The 17244-nt window shown below is 41.4% G+C and overlaps 1 protein-coding gene across 1 annotated transcript in view; it reads left to right on the forward strand.

Moving 5' to 3' along the window:
- The first annotated feature begins 10303 nt into the window (after positions 1-10303).
- Positions 10304-17244, forward strand: part of SSC4D (scavenger receptor cysteine rich family member with 4 domains) — a 98474-nt gene continuing 91533 nt past the window's right edge. Inside the window, exon 1 of the mRNA XM_075850424.1 lies at positions 10304-10430. Coding sequence (XP_075706539.1) covers positions 10304-10430 — 127 coding nt within the window. The remainder of the gene's footprint in view (positions 10431-17244) is intronic.

Genomic DNA, 17244 nt, shown 5'->3' on the forward strand with positions numbered 1-17244 from the left:
ATAATGATATTGGGAACAAATCTCTTTTGATTAAAAACCATTATATGGTTAAATGGGAAGAGGAGTTGAAGGTAACTGTATCTGAAATCGAATGGAAATCAGCACTTAACAATATATATAAAGTCTTCAGATGTGTAACACACCAAGAAGCGGTTTTCAAGACATATCTGAGATGGTACTACACACCCACAAGATTAAATAAAATATTCCCTTCCTGTTCAAACAATTGCTGGAGACTATGCGGATACAAGGGATCTCTATATCATATTTTGTGGGAGTGTAGGAAGATACAACCCCTCTGGATGGCAACCAGACGGATAATCTCTATCCTCCTGAAAAAAGAGTTTCACTTGAAACCAAGAATGGCTTTATTATTCTTGGATCTGAGTTCCTTCGACTCCTCCTCCAGGTATATTATAGCACATCTTCTTATGTCAACAAAGCTTATAATTACCAGACACTGGAAACAAGCCACACAACCACATATACAAGAGGTTATAGCCCAATTAAATACCACATGCATATATGAAAAAATGGTTGCCAATCAAAATCATAAATATGAACAATTTACTCAAAGATGGGGAATCTGGACCGATAGCTCATATTATAATTCCTGAATGCATACTTACCTATTATTAATATTTCTTTTAATACAGTCAAAACCGGTTTAGATTAGTTACTTATTTTAGTTGTTCCGCACAAGTGATACTAAAAGCACAAGCAGTACATAATATAATGAACCTTATTTGGTTTGATTGTTTCCTTGAACAAAGATCCAATAAGTACTGAAAAGGATCTGGAAAAATTAATTTTATTGAAAGTTCCATGTTAAGTATTATCATCTATTATTTAATAAGATGTATTTAAGCTTAATGTATAATAGTATACAAGGATGATGTATTGCTTTTTTACATAATTAATACAGTGAACATATGTACATGTACAATACTGTCAATCAAATGTATGTAAACCACTTTCTAAACTGAAAACTAGTTCAATGCTGTGTTATGTACTTTTTCATGATTTGCGGATTCAATAAAAAAAAAATTTATTTTAAAAAAATTAATAAAAAAAAAAGAAATTAGCGTGCACTCGATGTTGCAGAGTGAAAATGGGATTTTTTTCCATAGATATGCCAATATATGGTGCCCAGCTTGTGCCACCATAACAAGACAGCTCTCTAATTATTATGCGGTGTTTCCTGGTTTTAGAAACACCCTACATGTGGCCCTAAACTTTTGCCTGGACATTCGACCAGGCCCAGGAGTGAAAGCGTACCATGTAAAATTGAGGCCTAATTTGGCGATTTACAAAGTATTGGTTCACAATTGCAGAGGCTCTGATGTCAAATAATAAAAGAAACACCTGAGAAGTGACCCCATTTAGAAACTACACCCCTCAAGGCATTTATTAAGGGGTGTAGTGAGAATTTTCACCCCACAGGTCTTTTCCATAAATGAATGCGCTGTGGATGGTGCAAATTAAAAATGTATATTTTTCCCTAGATATGCCAATTCAGTGTCAAATATGTCATGCCCAGCTTATGCCACTGGAGACACACACCCCATTATTAAAAGGGTTCTCCCGGGTATGACGATGCCATATATGTGGAAGGAAACTGCTGTTTGGGCACACTGTAGGGTTCAGAGCGGAGGGAGCGCCATTTGGCTTTTGGAGAGCGGATTTTGCTTGGTAGTAGATTTGTTTGAGTATTACTGGTGTTTCCATTTATAATGTGGGGTACATGTAAGCTGGGCAGAGTACATCAGGGGCATACTCAGGTGGTATAATAATGGGGTAAACAATAAAATGATCCATAGATGTGTGTTACGCTGTGAAGCAATCCTTTCTGCACAGGCCGGTGTCGCACTGATATATGGCGTCCTTTCTTATGCCCCTTTTGGTCCACACTCCGCACCTTTGCAGTTTGGGAAATTTTGCTGGGAAAGTGTTGTCCTGGTATGTTTGGACCCTCCCCTTCCTGGTTCCCTAATTTTAGGTCCTTAATAAATCGCCTATTGAAACAGAAGAAATGTTCTCCTCGGGACGGCACAACTGCATATTTTTTATTTCCTGAATTGTTGGAGCCATAACTAATTTTATTTTTTTCATAGACGTAGTGGTATGAGGGCTGTTTTTTTGCGGAACGAGCTGTAGTTATTATTGGTACCATTTTAGGGTACATGCGACTTATTGATCACTTTTTATCCTATTTTGTGGGAGGCCAGGTAATCAAAAAACCGCAATCCTGGCATAGTTTTTTTAGTTTTTTTAATACAGCGTTCACCATGCGTTATAAATTACATGTTAACTTTATTCTGCGGGTGAGTACGATTTCGGCAATACCTAATTTATAGGACTTTTTTTATGTTTTACAACTTTTTGCACAATAAAATTACTTTTGTAAAAAGAATGTATTTTTTCTGTCGCCAAGTTGTGAGAACCATAACTTTTTAACTTTTTGTCGACGGAGCTGTATGAGGGCATGTTTTTTGCGAGATGAGCTATAGTTTTTATAGGTACCATTTTTGGATACGTGCGACTTTTTGATCACTTTTTATTCCAATATTTGTAGGGCAAAGTGACCAAAAAACAGAAACTCTGGTATCGTTTTTTACGTTTTTTTTTACGGTGTTCACCGCGTGCAATAAATATTATAATATTTTGATACCTCAGGTCGTTATGGTCGCGGCGATACCAAATACGTATGGTTTATTATTTTTTTTCAATAATAAAGGACTTGATAAGAGAAAAGGGGCGATTGTGTTTTATATTATTACTTGAAACTTGTTTTCAAACTTTTATTTTTTTCACTTTTTTTGACACTTTTTTTATGCTTTCTTTTTACACTTTTTTTCAAGTCCCACTAGAGGACTTGAAGGTCCAACTGTCTGATGTTTTTTTTCTAATACATTGCACTACCTACGTAGTGCAATGTATTAGATCTGTCAGTTATTCCCGGCGGGGCCTAATCGGCTTCCGTAATGGCAGAGCAGGTTGCCATTGTGTCTCCTGTTGCCATAGCAGCAGTCGCCAGTCCTGATTGCCTGTCAGGGCTGGCGATCTGCTAGTAACCGCTAAGATGCAGCGATTGCTTTCGATTTCTGCATCGAAGGGGTTAATGGCAGAGATCGGAGCGACCTCCGGTTCCTGCGATTACAGATGGATGTCAGCTGTAACATGCAGCTGACTTCCACCGCTGATGACGCCGGATCAGCTCCTGAGCCGGCGCCATCTTGCCGGCGGCTACGGAAGCAGATCAGGCTCCGCCGCCGGGCGGGTCCTGACCGGCTTTCATGCTAGGCAGACCGGAAGGCCAGTATTAGGCCTCCGGTTGCCATTGCAGCCACCAGAACCCCCGGCAATTTCATTGCTGGGGTTCCGATGAGCTGCAAGCACCTTAAGTGCATCGATCGTGTTTGAGCGCTGCACTTAAGGGGTTAATGGCAGGGATCGTAGCTAATTTCAGTCCCCTCCATTACTGCCGGATGTCAGCTGTAAGATACCGCTGAGATCCGGCGATGATGGCACCGGCTCAGCTTCTGAGCCGGTGCCAAGCATTTGGCGTATAGATACAGCAATTTGCGGAAAGTCATGGCTTTCCATGGCGTACCTATACGGCAAATGTCGGGAAGGGGTTAAAATGCCATAATTGCCATAACAAACAATGGATTTTGACGTAACTGAGTTATGCATAAAGACAATGATCTAAAAGCAAGTCTACATCTGAATGGCTGAGAAAACCCCCAAAATAAAAGCTTTGGAATGATCCAGTCAAAGTCCTGACTGAACCCAATAGAGATGTAGTGGAAAGATCAGAAGTTAACAGTTCATGCATGAAAACCTACCAGTGTGTCTGAATTGAATCAACTTTATCAAAATGGTGTTATGTATTTTTTGAAGCTCCGTTGGTATAATTTAGTTACTAACATTTTGTCTTAATATTGTTACCTTAACCCCTTTGCACACCGCGACCTACTGTAACTGTACATCTGGGTGAGTACTAACTTCCCGCACTTCAATGTACAGTAACGTTGGGGTAATGATAGAGTAAAGAAGCTATACACGCACCATCAGCAGCGGGTACTGACATCCCACTGGAATGGCCGGTACCGGAGATAACTTTGATCCCAGCAGCATTTTAACCCCTCCCTCTGTTTCCCCATTGGAAAAGTTAGAGTAAACACTGACACATTTTTTTAAGAGGCAAAAAAAACCTCTTTTATAAATGTGAAGCATCTTTCGGCCGGGCCGTGTGGGCCGAGCAGTGTCAGGACTTTACATGCGATGCAGCACTCCTATTTCATCAGTGCTGCATCGCATACCATGTCCTGTCGGTGCCCGGCGTCAGGTCCTTGTATGAGCAGCGCTGGGATGATAAGGGAGCCAGGGGGAATCAGAGGAGCAGTTTGGTGAGTATAACTTTTTTTTGGTATTATTTGTTTATTTTATTTATTTAAATGTCTTATGGGCGGGGGAGGAAGTCTGGTCAGGGGGTGCCAAATAGATTTCCACTATCATTTACACCAGTTTTATGGCGTAAATTATAATAAATTTGTCGGGCCGCGGTGACCACGCACCATTTTCCACGAGGCCTCACATCTTTCCACAAAAGTGGCGAGAGTGGCACAAGAAGGCCAAAAAACTTTTGGGCCCTTCTGCAACTTTTCTACGCCAGAAAAGTGGCGTAGAAAGGATGATAATTTACCCCCATAGTGTCCTACTACTGTGTGTGCACTGTGTTGAAATGGATACGTCATGAACCCTTATGACATTTTAATGACATATCGATTAATATCCGGACCCCAGAATAGTCTGTGGATGACAGATGCCAATGTGAGCAATCCGTCACAGGCATCCATCACCCAAAGGCTATTATGGTATCTATGTAACGGATGCCTGTGAGGAATAGCATACAGTGGCATCCATCACCTATAAACTCCCATGTTAAAAACACACATAGGTATAGGTTTTTTGTGGGATGCCTCTGGATAGAATATTATAGTTGACTACGCTATTCTATCAAGCAAAAAAAACAGTATCCCCGACATGTACTGCCCAGGGTAAACCAAAAGGACACTCTTTTGGACTCTATTAGTATAGAGGGATCCTATAGGTGCGTTTGACGTATGCCATGGGAACTTAACCGACGCATATGTCAAACATGCAGGAGTAACACGTTGTACTTTTCATGATTGCCGGCATGTCTACGCCACTGGAAAAAAATATGCAGTAATGGGTTACATCACAATACTGTATGCGAAAATCTTAATTGATAGCAATCTGTAGGATGAGCTGGGTTTCTGGAGTAAAATTTCCCTGATACCAGTCTGCTTACAATTAAAGGATAAATTAAAAACAATGGTTTCACTCTTTAAAAGGGTTGTCTCATCACCGGCTCCCAAGATCTCTGGCCAACAGCTGATATCTCTGAGGGGTTCCCATTGGCTGGTCATTGAGATGAATGACTGTCCATGTATTACATTAATAACTCTATATGCTTATCAAAACTAAGAGAAAAACTCATTTTTGCCCACAGCAACTGATCATAGTGCAGCTTTAATTTTTTCAAAGTAGTTAAAAGGGGTCTAGTTTAGAAAAACACTTTTCATATGCCCCTACAAAGGAATTCTGAGTTAATAAAGGAGTACTCTTTTCAGGATCCTCATCTCTTGACCAGAGTAGAGACTGGTTAGAAAGAGTGTCTCCTGCTCTGGAGGACCTCTCGTGCCCTTCATTACACATAAAACCCATTGATTGGAATAGGCACTGTGTAATGCTTAATTTCCCCTTTTGTGTGTGTGTGTGGCGCTTACCTGTGAAGAGATGCAACAGGATCCACTACAGGAAGAAGGCAAGCTGGTGAAGGCAGTGTGATGTTTTGGACAATGTCCTGCTGAGAAACTTTAGGTACTAGCATTCATGTGGATGTTACTTTGACAAGTACCACCTTCCTAAACAGTTTTGCAGGCCAAATACACCCCTTCATGGCAACGGTATACCCTAAGGGCAGTGGCCTCTTTCAGTAGTATAATGCACCGTGTCACACTTCAAAACTTGTTCCGGAATTGTTTGAGGAGCAAGACAAAGAGCTAAATTGTTGACTTGGCCTCCAAGTCTCAATCTGATCAAGCATTTGTGGGATGTGCTGGAAAAACAAGTCTAATCCATGGAGGCTCACTTAGTACCGCACAGGACATAACCCATATCCTGCCGCAGCCATTGTTCGGATTTTTACTTTCGTTTTTTCCTCCCCACCTTCCAAATTCGATAATTTTTTTATTTTTCCCTCAATATAGTCATATGAGGGCTTGATTTTTTTGCAGGACGTGTTGTAGATCTGCGCCATTTATTGTATCATATACCATATTGTAGTGGGAAACTGACTGAAATATAATTATTTGTGGGGTAGAATAGTTTTTACGGTGTTCACCGTGCAGTAAAAACGGTATGTTAACTTTATTTTGCGGGTCAATACGTTTACGACAATACCAAATTTATATAGTTTTTTTATGTTTTACTACTTTTACAAGGAAAAAAATGATTGTTAAAAATAACATTTTAATTTGGTCGCAATATTATTATTATTTTTTTAATGTCAATTGAGTGGTAAGAGGGATTATTTTTGGGGGGGGGGAAAGCTGTAGTTTTAATTGGTACTACTTCAGGGTACATGGGACTTTTTCATCACTTTGAATTCCATTTTTTTGTGGTAAATGAAGTAACTAAAAAACAGAGATTCTGGCGTTTTTAAATTTTTTCTTTTTTACGTCATTCAGCGTGCGGGCTAAATATATTGTGATAGTTTTGGCTTTTACAGATGCAGCGATACCAGTTATGTTAATTTTTTTAATATTTTTTTACATTCTGCTTGGTTGGTGGAAAATGGGAAATGGGGTGTTTTTTTAACTTAAAATATATATTTTTTTTATATATATTAAAAAAACTTTATTTTACTGTATTTAACTCTTTTCACTAGTTACCCCTAGCCAAAGCATAACGTTGTGTAAAAAATGCATAAAAAGTCATGTTGAGGTTAAAGGTCTGACCCAAGCAGAGCCTGAGACGGAGAAGGATATATCTGAATACTATTGATATATTTGTTATGTTATTGATTTTAAATATTACTTTCTTATTTCTATTATTTTTATTCTGTTTTATTCTTTTTAGGCCCCATGCACTGTAACCCAAAATGTTTCCATCCTATTATAAATGTGTGTGCTGTGGAAAAAACACAGAACAAATGCCTTTGGAAGAGCAGAACTGGTGTTGAAGTAAGTTTACCTTGGCCATCAATGTCTTGGTGGGTGTCCACATTACACTGAACATGTCACATTTTAGATTAGCAATGTAAGGTTCCAGTGGGTTGCTGTTTACACAGATCCCGCAACTGGATCTTCTTTGTTCCCTGCTGGAAAATAAGCATACGCTCCTGTATTCAGTATATGCAGTCTTCTTGTACTGCTCCCATTAAGTCCATGCTATTCAAGTCCATGCTGTTCAATTAATTAAGAATATTACAGAAAGGAGCCATACAGCGATACAGAATTGGTACTCTACAAAGATTTTAACATTTTATACCAAGTGTACAGCATGGACCACATGAGGTTTAGATGCAAAATCTTTGTAAGAAAGCAGAATTTTCTAGTTACATATACTGCAGTGATAAAGTCTTACAACTTATTCCAAGGGCTCATGTACACAATCGTATTATAGTTCAAGGAATGAGCCATATACTTAGAGCCAAGAATGGGATCAGATCCTGTCCTCTGGGATGCGTTTTTAACGTGCATTTTTTTGTTTTGGTAGATAAACTCCTATGTATCTCAATGGGGATTCATCAACCCAAAAAAAAAAAAAATCCATGTTAAAAATGCACAGTGTGAACCCAGCCTAAAGGCTCTGACATATTGTGAAATCTTTCGAATATGTTATTTATGGATCGCACACTGTCCCTGTCTAGTATCCATAAGGCTGTTAGGATCCAGCAGTGCAGGAGCAGAACAGAGTGGAGCAGACTGAATTTCTCTGCCTGTGAGTCCTCAAGAAAACAGACTTTTCTATACTGTTCTAGCCGGTCCAGGTAACAGTAATACAGAATATATTTGAGGATCTGCTTATCCTGCTTTTTCAGGAGGCTGTAGAGGGAAATACTCACTGGGAACTGATTCACCCTATAAGCACTGATTATTATGCTGCATCAATATAAAATATAAATTGTAGAAGAATTGAAAAGAAATAATATGGTAATTCCCAGTGTTACAATATAATACCATATAAGCAAAGTATAAATTGTTAATGACGATGGTAGTGATAATGTTATAATCATAATTTATATTATTATTATCGTTGTGTATTTATTTGTATTATATTATAATAAAAGCTATCATTATAACGACTTTTCTATTGACCTATTCAGTACACATCGTTCAGTCATAACATTAAAACCAACTGCCTAATATTATGTAGGTCTCCCTTGTGCCGCCAAAACAGCCTTTTCCCATCGAGCTATGGATTCTACAAGGCCTGTGAAGGTGTCCTGTGGTATCTGGCACCAAGACATTACATCATGTAAGTTGTGAGGTGGTGCCTCCATGGATCGGACTTATTTTTCCAGCACATCCCACAGATGCTTGATCGGACTCAGGACCAAGTTCAGGACCGGGCTATTTTGCGCCTTCAGGACCAGACACCGTTTAGTCCTTTTTTGCACGTGTTAGTTAAATGGCTATAACTTTTTTATTTGTTGGGCTAACGACGTGATTTTTGCGATGTTTTTTCCGTAGACATTGCAGGTTTATTTTTTTATCATTTTTATACACACCTTTTTTGCTATTTTAGAATTTTTATTCATAAAGTTTGAAAATAATAGTAAAAAAATAAGCTTTTTTACGTTTCAGCTATTTGTTTTTGGTAATAACATAGTTTTACCCTAAAATAGACCTTTTATTTGTAATCGTCATTGTTTACCGTAAATTTTAATATATTACATGTCTATATTAGGGTAATTGGGTCAGCGCTAGCGTTACAACAATGATTGGCGGGGGGAACGTTTTTTTTGGGGTGGGTATTTTATGTGTATTTCTTATTTAATTTTTTTTTTGCACTTGACTTTACTATTTTTTTATTACTATGGTCTGTCCCTCAAAGGTCAAAAAAGACCTTTGGGGAACTTTATATATTTTTTTTCTTTCTTTTACACCATCTTTTCCACTGTAACGGGAGCTGCACAGCAACCCCAGTTACAGGGGAAATCAGCCCTCTCATAGTGACGATTGTCACTAACTTGGTTGTGCTGGGTCTAGTAAGACCCAGCAGCAGTCTGTCACTAACGGCACCCGGTGATCATGTGACCAGTCACAGGATCACCGGGAGGAATAGAGACAGCGCCTCTGCTGCTGTCTCTATTCCTATACACAGCGTTCATTGAGCGCTGTGTAAAAAGACATCGGAGAAGACAGAAGCAGCGAAAGCTGCTTCTACCTTCTCCTCAGGGTCCCCGGCAGTCACTGACAGCCGGAGACCCGACATTCAGGTGCCCGATCGCGCGGGCAGCAAGTTAAAACCCGAGCCGTAAAAAGTCTATGGCTCGGGTTTTAAGGACCCTGACCGCAGGCCGTAAATATACAGCCAGCGGTCGGGAACCAGTTAAGTTGGTGGTACGTGTCAAAGTAAAATCCACATGAATGCCAGGACCCAAGGTTTCCAAGCAGAACATTGCCCAGAGCATCACCCCTGTTGCCGGTTCACTGGTTGTCCTTCCTTGGACCACTTTTGGCAGGTATTAGGCACTGCATAGCAGGAACACCTCACAAGATGCTCTGACCCAGGAATCTACCCTTCACAAATTGGCCATTTGCAGAGTCACTCAGATACTTACGGGTGCCCATTTTATCCTGCTTCCAACACATAAACTTCAAGAACTGACTGTTCACTGGCTGCCTTAGGCTGGGTTCTCATGTTGCAGTTTAAATATGTTTTTTTTAAAGTGAAACGCTGCAAAATGTGCCAGTTTGACGTGGTTCACAGCAAAAAAAAGCATTCAAACTGCAATGTTGGTACCCAGTCTAATATTTGCCACTCCTTAACAGGTGCCATTCTAATGAGATCAATGTTATACACTTCCCTTGTCAGTGGTTTTAATGTTATAGCTGATCGGCATATATTAACATCTGCATATAAATATTAGAGAAAAGTAATAGTCTGATAAAAAGAAGGACATTTATATAATTCTTTTATATATAATTCAGGTTTAGGGACTTCTCCCAGAATTTGGGGGATAAATGATCTTCGGTGCTATAACATGACTGAACAAATGAATGGAAGTTTATACCACTCGGTTGAACATCGAATATCAAGGCCTGCTCTTTGGATTTTGACTGCTTACCTTGTTCCAGGTGTTTTTTTTCTTCTATTGGCCAGTCCCTCAGGTAAGAATTTCATGTATTAAATTTTTCCAAAATATATCTGTTTTTATTACATTATCTATAACAATAAATGCTCATTAAGTACATTTTTCATACAGCTTCCTGTATAGCAAGTTTATTTTTGTCAAATCTACAGTACTTTCCCTGTTAAATATTACAGTAATGTGGCATGGTAACATGTATATTGATGACAACATCTACATCCGGCGCTTGCGCAGTGAAGCGAGTTGTACTAGCCTCAACTTTATATGCACACTGAGCGTGCGCCAGATGCCACTTGTGATGATGTATCCCAGCCTGAGGTATGTCAATGTGGTCGCAACATTACCACTACGCCTTGATTTCTGTAGGTTCCAAATTAGAAGTAGGTATATACCAGCTGGAGAATCGATGACACTGAGACCAAGTTCTCAAAAGGAACGAGTCTCATTTATTATCATATACAGCGTATATTTATAGGACACAGAACAAAGAGCATAACTCAGCAAAGGGAGAATCCCTCCCTCTGACCTTGCGTGCCATCACGAACTGTTAGGGTATGTCCACATGGCCCATTTTCGCCCGTTTTTCGGGCCGTAAACCCCCGAAAAACGGCCAAAAAATCTAAAGCAGAACGCCTCCAAACATCTGCCCATTGATTGCAATGGGAAAAACGGCGTTCTTTTCCGACGGGCCGTTTTTTCGTGCAGCCGTTTTGAAAAACGGCCACTTAAAAAAAAAGGCCATGAAAAAGAAGTGCAGGTCAGTTCTTGGGATGTTTTTGGAGCTGTTTTCATACACTATTGAAAACAGCTCCAAATATGGCCGTAGAAAAACGCAGCAAAAATGCAGCGAAAAACGCGAGTTGCTCAAAAAACTTCTGAAAATCAGGAGCTGTTTTCCCTTGAAAACAGCTCCGTATTTTCAGACGTTTTTGACTCAGCGTGTTAACATACCCTTACTTGCATGAACTGTTTTACTGCCAAAAAGAAATAACTAAGTAATCTCGAGAGCATCTGCAGATTATTACAAGGCAAACTAAAGGACAAAAATTGATATCATACTGTGCAGTGTATACTGACAAAAAATACAAAACATGGAATTTTGAAATTATTCCTTCACAAATCCCTCCTTTTCTGATAAATTAGGTTACTGAATTACCCACAAATGGAACTTTGGCTACTTCCTTCAGCGAAGGCAGGGCTTATGGAAGTGGTTTTCTTCACCTGATTCACCATAGATCAGTGACCTAATATCTCACAAAAATCTTTCATTATAGGGTAGAGGTCTTCTACCAAAAGCTGTCCTTATTTTACAAAAAGCATAACAATTAAAACATGTTGGTATCACAAACAAAATCATTAAACATATAAGTGGTTGAAACAGGTAACTTAATATTTTTGGGGCCGTGGGTGAGAACCCCGTAAAGATGTCATACGAATGATGTGTAGCGACATCCTGAAGTTGTGATGCCAAGTGTGTTAAATGGCCTCCCGTAATAGTGGCTTCCATTATTACCATTTGTAAAGTCACATTGTGTGCTGTCATCATTTTCCTCACCTGGTCAGACTCTTGTAATATTTTCCTAAGTTTATTCAAGGGCAAAATAAGATTTTCGTAGGATAAAAGTTCTGGTACCCATACTGTACTAATAGTTTCTTCTAGATTAGGAAGAAACACAATGGTTTGGTTGTTCACTGTATGTGTGTAATATTATACACACATCCTGAAAAGGCACCGGTTTTACCGAAGGGTATTAGAGTTTCTGGTTTGTTAGTTATTATACATATATGTTGTGGACTGATTTCGTCATATACATGTAGGTATTCACTAGGTATTATTGTAAATGCACATACGTTGTCTACGTGTTCCATTAAACATGCTTTATACATAGAAGATTGTTGGTTACATACATACCCCTGGTCTGTTAGCTGAAACAAGTCTATATTATGTGTCTTGTTGTTGGTGTCAATATGGGTGCCCATAAATATTTGTATGGTCCCATTCCCATTAGTTCAGCAAATTTCAATGCTGAAGTGACTTTCAACTATGCGATCATTTGTCTATGGGTAAAATCACAAGTCATATTAACATGCATGGTATAAGTTAAATTAACCTCTCCTTTGTCTATTTTGACAAAGGCAACTCCTTGTCTGTCTCTTCTCCCAATGTACCAGGGGCAATCAGATCTTGAACGCGTTATATTGAAGACATTGCACTGAGTGTTTGCTGTGCAATTAAACCTGTCCTTAGTGCGATTTTGAGTAGAGTATTTCCAGTGCCATGGCATGATGTCAGTCATGATTTGTTTAGTCAAATGAGCAGGAGCATAGGCAGCCGTCCATAACCAGCATATGCCAGACAATACTTATAAGTAAATAAGCAATTTTTTCATAATTTTAGAGTTCTTCCGTGTCCTTCTCCTCGGGCTGTAGATCCTTTTTACAGTGGCTGGTGTGAATCCAGTTGGGTTTTCTTTCAAGTTTTACCGAGGTACTTGTGGTTAGCGACACCTGGAAAGGACCATCGTATCTGGGGTCAAGACTTTTCCTCACGTGTCTCTTTATCACAATAATGGATTCATTATTTCACTACTTAAATTCCTTCACTACTTAAATTCCAAGTCACTTTTCTTGGATTTTATGGAGATTCTCAACATCAATGACATAGGCATGAAATTCACTTATGAAATACCCGAAAAATAAATTAACTTCCTGGATCTCAAAATCTCGCTGGACCCTGGTGGCAGTGTTCATACCGATATCTACCGAAAGACTACTGCTACCAACAGTTTCCTACATTGGGAAAGTTTCCACCCCCCGGCCCTGAAAAAGGTTATTCCCATAGGGCAGTATCTCAGAGCGAAACGAAACTTCCAATCTGAATGTGACAAACTTTACGACAAATTTCGCGCACGTGGGTACCCTAAAAAATCTCTACATAGAGCCTATGCCAGAGCTAGAGCCATCACTAGAGGGGAGATACTTTATGGAAGAGGGAAGGTAAATGCTTCATCAGTACCCCTAATTAGATGCATAGGCAATTTTGATATATGCTCTCCTCAGATTTTTAAAATACTGCAAAAGCATTGGCCTATTCTTCATGCCGACCCTGAACTCAAGAACATTATATCTGTTACCCCCAGTGTCACCTATCGCAGGGGCAAAAACCTTAGGGAGTTTTTGGTATATAGCCACTACTCTAAACCATGCGTCTCAAAGAGTACCTGGCTTCCCTCTCCCATTAAGGGTTCTCATCCTTGTGGGAGATGCTCATTCTGTCATCTTATGCCTACTACCAAGACCTTTACCAATCCTGTTGACAGAAAGTCCTTTACAATTAAACAATTCATTAATTGCCAGAGTAGCGGAGTCGTGTATGCGATACGATGCCCCTGCCCAAAATTATACATAGGTAAAACAGTACCACAACCACAGATATATACAGTACCACAACCAAGCTCAGTACATAAATACAGCACTAGAACAAAGCCCATATGTAAAGGCTGGATTCACACGACCATGTTACGTCCGTAATGGACGGAACGTATTTCGGCCGGAAGTCCAGGACCGAACACACTGCAGGGAGCCGGGTTCCTAGCATCATAGTTATGTACGATGCTAGGAGTCCCTGCCTCGCTGCAGGACAACTGTCCCGTACTGTAATCATGTTTTCAGTATAGGACAGTAGTACCACGGAGAGGCAGGGACTCCTAGCATCGTACATAACTACATAACTATGATGCTAGGAGCCCGGCTCCCTGCACTGTGTTCGGTCTGGGACTTCCGGCCGAAATACGTTCCGTCCATTACGGAAGTAACATGGTCGTGTGAATCCAGCCATATTGTAAAGGATCTGCCAGACACAGCTTCTGTGTCGACGCCCGTGGTTAATCAGTCTGCATCTGCTCCTAGGTCTGATAGAGTGACTCGATCTGCTACCACTCAGACTGGTAGGCTGAGGAGTGGGAGAACCTATCACAGCCTGGCCAGACGGAGCTAGCTCCCACCCTCGGTCTATTTATAACTTCATTTCCTGCTCTTCCTTTGCCTGTGATTCTGTCTGGCTTCCTGGCTCTGCTGTTCCTGCTAGTACTATTGACCTCTGCTTCAAATTGACCCTGGCTTTACTGACTACTCTCCTGCTCTGCGTTTGGTACCTCGTACACTCCTGGTTTGACTCGGCTCGATCACTACTCTTGTTGCTCACGGTGTTGCCGTGGGCAACTGCCCCATTTCCCTTAGCTTCTGTGTACCCTTGTCTGTTTGGCTGTCGTTCACTTATTGAGCGTAGGGACCATCGCCCAGTTGTACGCCGTCGCCTAGGACGGGCCGTGCAAGTAGGCAGCGACTGAGTGGCGGGTAGATTAGGGCTCACCTGTCTGTCTCCCTACGCCGACATTACACCTGCTCTCTTCTGAGCAGGTCTGCTGGAGCTGAACGACGCATCATTCAATGACCCTGATTGGCGGGGCAGAATGACTTGCCCCGTGAATCAGTGCCTTTCAAGCAAGGAAGTGGGGCAAGGAAGTCATCGCGCCGCTAGCGTCGTGGAAATGCACTGATTGGCGGGGCAAGTCATTTTGCCCCGCCAATCAACATCATTGTAAGGCGCTGAATGGTCGGGCATGAGAGGGCCTATGTTGCCCAGCCCACACTTGTTGGAGGCTCGGCGGCACGGGCCCCGCAGTAGTGGCACTAACGCTGTAGCAGCCATAACGGCTGCTAGCGACGCCACCAGGCATATGGGGGGCGTGCCGGCTGGTGGCACGGGCCCCCTCAAGCCGAGGGCCCCGTAGCAGCCGCTACGGCTGCTACCGCGGTGGTTATGATACTGGTCACAGTGTGGTTGAGTACAAGATCTGCTGCCTTGTCCAGGACTGCCTGCACTGCTACTATTGCCCTGACACAAGATGGGGCCCCTCTGGCTACCGGGTCGAGTCCCTAAAAAGGTACGTAGGGCACTGAACTTTTGTGGTGGAGGTATTCTTGAAACCACTTGCACCCTTTCAGGTGTTAGGTGTCTAATCCCTTGTGACACGCAGTGGCCCAAAAATATCACCGTTGTACAACAAAACTGACGTTTTGCTTGAGATTATAACCTTTTGTTGGCAAAAACTGCAGACAGGGATGTTTGGATACACTGATCCTGACTGGGACAACATCATCTACATATTGAAAAAGGACCACATCGGGGTTAGGATCCCACTCTTCAAGAACTGGGCCCATTGAAGCCGTATACATGCTGGGGGAATTCTGGGCACCTTGGGGGAGCACCTTCCATGCGTACTGTTTGCCGAAATGAGTGAAGGCAAACAAGTACCAACTGTCAGGATGTAATGGTACAGAAAAGACAGCATTTGCCAAATCAATTACAGCAAAATGTGTGGCATTGTGGGGAATTTGAGCCAAAAAGGTATGGGGATTTGGCACAATTGGGGTATTAAATACAGTAGCAGTATTGAAAGCTCTAAGATCATGTACCATACGATATTTGACTGGTTCCCCCTTATCCGTCTTCTTTTTGACTGGGTACAATGGGGTATTACATGGGGACACTATTTCAGTGAGGATTCCTGCCTGCAGAAAATTCTGAACACTAGCAGAAATGGCTTCTGACTGAGCCATGCTCAAAGGGTATTGTGTCTTCTGTGGGAGTGGGAGGCCAGGTTTGAGACTTACAGTCACTGGTGGGACTGGAAGAATTCCTACATCCGTAGGACCAACTGCCCATAAGCTAACTGGTATCACACTAAGTAGTGTCTCCACTTCTGATGGAGACAGACATAACATTTGATACGACGGCCGTTCATCCCAAGAGTTAAGATCTCATGAGGCAATAAGACATAATTCTTCCTCTCCCCAGTGTCCTGTCAGCTGCACTGTCCCATCTTCTAGATATTCTATACTGGCCCTGTGCCTCTGTAACAAATCTGCTCCTAGTAAATTTACAGGGGTAATTTTGCTAGTGACAATGCGAGTGACTACAGATTTGTGAGGACCAAACGAGTGGACAACTGGCTTTGTGAGGGGGTTCTGGACTACTTTCCCCTCTACTCCCACACATGGTTGTGTTTCACCAGAGATAAAATGAGTGGGTATTTGACTGGCACTTACTACTGTTGTGGCTGCTCCAGTATCAATGAGAAAAGGAATTGGCCTCTGCCCTTCTATGGATAGAGATACTAACGGGGCGGGTCCTAATTTAATTGGCCAGATTGAAGCTATTGTTCCAGCTTCTGGATTGCCAATTTCTCATGATTGATACCCATAATCCTCCTCATTCGGGCAATGGCTGCCCGAGTGCTGCAGAGGAGGTTGTTCTTGAGCTCCTTCTTGTGACTGATCTCGTGGCTGCCAATTGGGGTCTCTAGGTCTCTTTGGTCATTACAATTTTTAAAAATATGTCCAGGCTTATCACAATTGTAACAAATTATCTGTTTTTGGGGTCCCCTGCCCTGTCCCCCTTGATTCTGATTCTGGGGGTAGTAGGGAGCCACTTCTGCTACAGGATTTTTCTTTCTCTGTTGTTTCTGACTTGTTCTACCCCCTGTGCCACTTTCATGAGGTCTCGTGGGTCTTGGCTCCTCCATTCAGGGTGAGCTACTCCTACAGCTTCTTTTATGGGTCTCTTTAATCCTTCCATAAAGGTTAAATACCTTTTTCTCTTCCAGTTACTCATTCCTTTCTCTGTTCCCTGCATCATCCCCATCTCTTACCATCGTAACATTCATAATAGAATTTTCCTCCACGTTCGATTTCCCTAGCCACTCCTCTCTGTACTTCCTTGGACACTTTTTCCCAGGCATTCGCTTGCTCCGTAAACTTTTTATCTTTCA

The sequence above is a fragment of the Rhinoderma darwinii genome, chromosome 2 (assembly GCF_050947455.1).
Source record: "Rhinoderma darwinii isolate aRhiDar2 chromosome 2, aRhiDar2.hap1, whole genome shotgun sequence".
NCBI classification, from domain to species: domain Eukaryota; kingdom Metazoa; phylum Chordata; class Amphibia; order Anura; family Rhinodermatidae; genus Rhinoderma; species Rhinoderma darwinii.